The sequence below is a fragment of the Nematolebias whitei genome, chromosome 20, assembly GCF_014905685.2.
Source record: "Nematolebias whitei isolate Nwh7 chromosome 20, NemWhi1, whole genome shotgun sequence".
NCBI lineage: Eukaryota > Metazoa > Chordata > Actinopteri > Cyprinodontiformes > Rivulidae > Nematolebias > Nematolebias whitei.
Window position 1 is genome coordinate 4,736,231 of NC_056517.1, and position 4,558 is coordinate 4,740,788.

At 41.8% G+C, this 4,558-nt stretch overlaps 1 protein-coding gene across 1 annotated transcript in view; it reads right to left on the reverse strand.

Annotated features, from left to right (window-relative positions):
* emc9 (ER membrane protein complex subunit 9) overlaps positions 1-4,350 on the reverse strand; it is a 6,080-nt gene extending 1,730 nt beyond the window's left edge. Inside the window, exons 1-5 of the mRNA XM_037694332.1 lie at positions 4,216-4,350; positions 3,841-4,046; positions 1,874-1,950; positions 1,724-1,793; positions 1,522-1,616 (exon numbers count right to left, since the gene is read on the reverse strand). Coding sequence (XP_037550260.1) covers positions 1,522-1,616; positions 1,724-1,793; positions 1,874-1,950; positions 3,841-4,038 — 440 coding nt within the window. The 5' untranslated portion in view covers positions 4,039-4,046; positions 4,216-4,350. The remainder of the gene's footprint in view (positions 1-1,521; positions 1,617-1,723; positions 1,794-1,873; positions 1,951-3,840; positions 4,047-4,215) is intronic.
* Positions 4,351-4,558: the final 208 nt, after the last annotated feature.

Here is a 4,558-nt window from a genome sequence, read left to right on the forward strand (position 1 = left end):
AGCACGTGTTCTGACATCCAGTCTGTGTGAAGCACGTGTTCTGACATGCTGTCTGTGTGAAGCACGTGTTCTGACATGCTGTCTGTGTGAAGCACGTGTTCTGACATGCTGTCTGTGTGAAGCACGTGTTCTGACATCCTGTCTGTGTGAAGCACGTGTTCTGACATCCTGTCTGTGTGAAGCACGTGTTCTGCAGTGACAGCAACCAAAGCAAATGGAGCAGACAGGACTAACACACTTCAGGTGTCATCGTCTCCCATCACCTCTAGATGGCACCGTCTCGTTACAGAGAAACAGCTCAGGGCTCCCACGGATTTAACGTTATGGTGAGTTGTATTTTTCATGCACTTTATATTTGTTTTTGTGTTGAAATATGTTTAATCTAACCAGTGGATTCACGTTTATTATTACGGTAGATTTAGAAAATACTGTAACAGTTTTTATGTCGGTCGTATCATTTTAGTTTTGTTGTGTTTACCGTAATTTCCACCGTACACGTGTTCCGCTCTATAAGTTGCATCAGTCCATATTTGTCTAATAAAGTGGGAAAATCCATAAATACGTCACTTCGCCGTATAAGATGCATCTATAACGCGTCACCGCTGACAACACGGAAAAGTGGGTCGGTGTTGTGCCAAAAATCGATGGGCTGACAATGGCGGCCACGGGAGGACTTTAACAAGAATTTAACAAGATTAGCACTTAAAAACAATTATTTGTTTGCTCAAAATTATAGTAAAGTTGTGTCTCAGTCTGACTTTAGCTTAATAAATGCACTTTGACGGTCAAATCAGCTGCGTTTTCTAAAGTCGACACGTGGAAACATGAACGCGCAGAGGGACGACTTGCTGTCCATTCATTCGAAATTTAACAAGATAAACACCTAAAACAATTATTTGTTCACTTGACTTTAAAGTAAAATTGTGTCTCAGTTGAACTTTTACTTAATAAATTCCCTTCAATGATCAAATCAGCTTAATTTCACCGGGGCAGCGATGAAATGAAGCTGATTTGACGGTTGCTCGCTGGACGACGGTGGCAGACTACGGCAAGCCGATCAGGTCATCAATAGCCACGTTTACCTATTACATGACACAACGGCATGCCATACTACTCGACTGCCATCTAGTAGCTCAAAATGGTATTGTTCAACATTTTCAGTCAGAATGAATGAAAACGGTCATATCTCAGACAAAAACTGGTTGTAAATATAGAATAAACTCCATAAATACGTCACTTCGGCGTATACGTTGTAGGGCATGCAAATGACGCAAAAAAACGCGACTTATAGGCAGAAAAATACGGTGTTCGCCACTCCTTAAAGGCCAGTCCGTGAAAATATTGTCTGACATTAAACTGCTCAGTGGTGCAAAAGAAGTTTGGGGACCACTGCCCCAGGGTGCCTACGACCAACACCCGCCTGAAAACAAAGTGGCTAAACTGGTTTGGATCTGTGCCTTAACATCTGATCGAGTCTCGGCTGAAATATAAAGAGGCCTTTTGCCTCCAGCTCCTTCTTACGTGTGTTTGTCTTTGAGTATCCATCGTGAATCTTTGCGTTCATACATGATGATCGGAGGAACCCGATAATCTGGAGACATTTTACTTCCGTCGAGCTGCGAGGAAAAACAAACTTATTATTATGATGAAGCATTTGTCATAAGACTAATTAAAGCACTAAGTGTTTTTAATTTGCCAACAGGAAAACAATGGATGTTGTTACCATCAACAAAACTGCGCTCTCGAACTGCTCCGTGATCTTATCGGCTATCTTCAGTGCGCACGGCGTGGGGCTGTCGAAGAGCGCGTCACAAATGAAACGTTGAAAGTTTCACGTCAGTCTACGTCAAACGTCGTGATGCGTGGAGCTCACCTGCTGTCTGACGCGCTGGCGTTGGCTTGATAATACCCAACGATCCTCTGCTGAGTCTGAGAACACCAAACGTCCACCTGAGAAACAAACCAGTCGTCCTGAACTCACTCGTCACACACACAACTTGAACGTTTACACAAACAAACAACAATTTGTTTACTTTTTGTCTATAGAAAAGCTGGATGGCGTGGCTAAGAGCGTTTTGTGTCATTTTTGATTCTTGGGCAGATTTTAAAATTATTTTATTTGCACATTTCAGTGCAGAAAAACAGACTAGAGCTTTTTGTGGAAACAAAACTGAACGTCAGATCAGACTCGTACATCTGAATCCTGGAAGACAAAATAACAGAAATACTATGAAAAGTAATGCTGCGGATTTCTTGCCTTTAAGCTCCTGCTTACCACAGACTCATGTTCAGGCTGCTGTTTAATACACTGTATTGTATGTGTTTAGCATGTTGCTTTAACCTTGTATACAGTTTCTTTTTGTACTTTATATTTTTACTATTTTTGGGTGTAGCTGGGACCCTGTACAGTTTCGTTCCACCTCATGTACCACATGTGATGAATGACAATAAAAAAATTTGAACCTTAAAAAGACATGATTTTTCATGTTTTTAACCCCCAAAGATAAATGCCAATATTGATTGTATGAGCAATTAAACCAATAACTAATTTATAAAATACAAGAGTATTTAAAAAAAATATATATATATATAAAAATATATATATAAAAATTATATATATATATATGCATTTCTGCCTTTTTTCAAAAATTTTAGATACAAAAGAGGGACCTCAAAGCAGAATTGAACCCAAAATTCATTATTACAATAATTTATTTGATCACAATCTGTTTAAAAAGAGGGAACAACGATTTAATAATAAATTGAAAGAAATAAAGCCCTGATTTTTCAGGCACTAATGTATCTTAGGGAGGGAGGGACTCGGAGTAGAGCCAGCTGAGGTGGCTCGGGCATCTGGTTAGAATGCCTCCTGGACACGTCCCACCAGGAGGAGACCCAGAGGAAGACCCAGGACACACTGGAGGGACTCGGCTGGCCTGGGAACACCTCGGGATTCCCCTGGAGGAGCTGGCCCAAGTGGCTGGGGAGAGGGAAGTCTGGACCTCCCCAGGCTGCTACCCCCACGACCCGAATGTATGGTAGCACATTCTAGTGTGAAAAATCTAAATTTGACATTTTGCTTTCTCTCGTCATCAACAGTAAAAAGTACAGCATCCCTCTGTGGAGCACGGGGAAAGTGCTGCCATGGTTTGGGAGCTTAAAATGTTTTAAATGATAAATGTCCAGATGTTGATCCATCATGTTAAACTGTCCAGAGAACAGGGTGTTAAAAGATGCATTTGTTTGTCAGAACTCTGATCTTAAACGCACACTGAAAGCTAATCTGGATAAAAATAAAAAGTAAAGGGAAGCAGCATTAGAAGTGGACTGGCCTCTCCAACGCTCAGAACTGTCAACAGAACAAAAAGGAGACAAAAATATAAAAAGATCTTTGCAACGTTCCTCAAGAAATATGCAGAACTGTTCTGGAAAATTATTTAAACATAAAACAAGTTCGCCTCAAAATATTAAAATAGAATAATGCGACACAAACCCATTTTGCCCTAAACATCTCGTGTTAAGATTTAATTGTGCGGCGTCTTTATTAATACGTGTAACGAGGTTAAATCAGGTCCTCTGGACGGATCGATTTAACCTCGTTACGTTTTTCTTCCTGGATGATTGAGCAGCACCAGAACATTATTAATGAGCTTACAGGTCCAAAAGAGTTCAAACATATGCGTTCATTTTAGTTTGTGCTGTAAAGGATAGTTCCTGTCAGTCACAGTAATCAGGTCCAACAAAAGTTTAAATGTTGGTTTTATGGTGTAACTTTTTTTTATGGTCAGAATCACGTGCATTTTCACGAACGTTCAGGTGAGAGCAGAGTGAGCACTGCACCTGTGTGAGGGCCAGCTGTGTGATGGGGGCCAGCGGCAGGTGAGAGTGCAGCAGCGGCACGCAGTCCGTCACGCACACAGCGCCCCCTGCCGGGCTGCAGCGGGACAGCAGCAGCCCGTTGACGCCGCAGCGCGGAAACTGACAGGCGTGCAGGTACATCTTCACATAAGCCCGGCAGGAGAGCTCCACCTCACCCATACTGACCGCTGCAGACAGTGAACAAGAGCTTTCACTACACAAGACGGGCTTCACGATGTTCGCCATAAACTAAGACTAAAAACGTTCCACAAGCTTCACAGCTGGTGCTGATGTAGCGGTTAGCGCACGAGCAAAGCTAAACTAAAGCAATAACGAGTCCTACCTGTAGATAAATACCTTAAGACAAAGCTTCAAGGAGTAAATATTACTTCAAGGATGTTCTTAGGTGGTGTAGAAAGACGATGTACGAGGTCTTTGTACATGTACAGCGGCTTAAATGATAAAACGTCATGTACTTCCTGTTTACTGGCCCCGCCCACTTAAGTGACGTTCGAGGTTCTGATTGGCTCAGATGTTATGTTTGCAATCTGATTAGCGGAGAAAAATGTCAATCATTTTTCTGCTTTTGAGGCGTTTTCACTCATTATACTCGTGCGCCCCCTACAGGAGAGGAGTTCGATGGTCCAGAGAGAAAGGTTTGCATTTTTTTTTTTTGATTTGTAAAAGAAAAACAATCCTT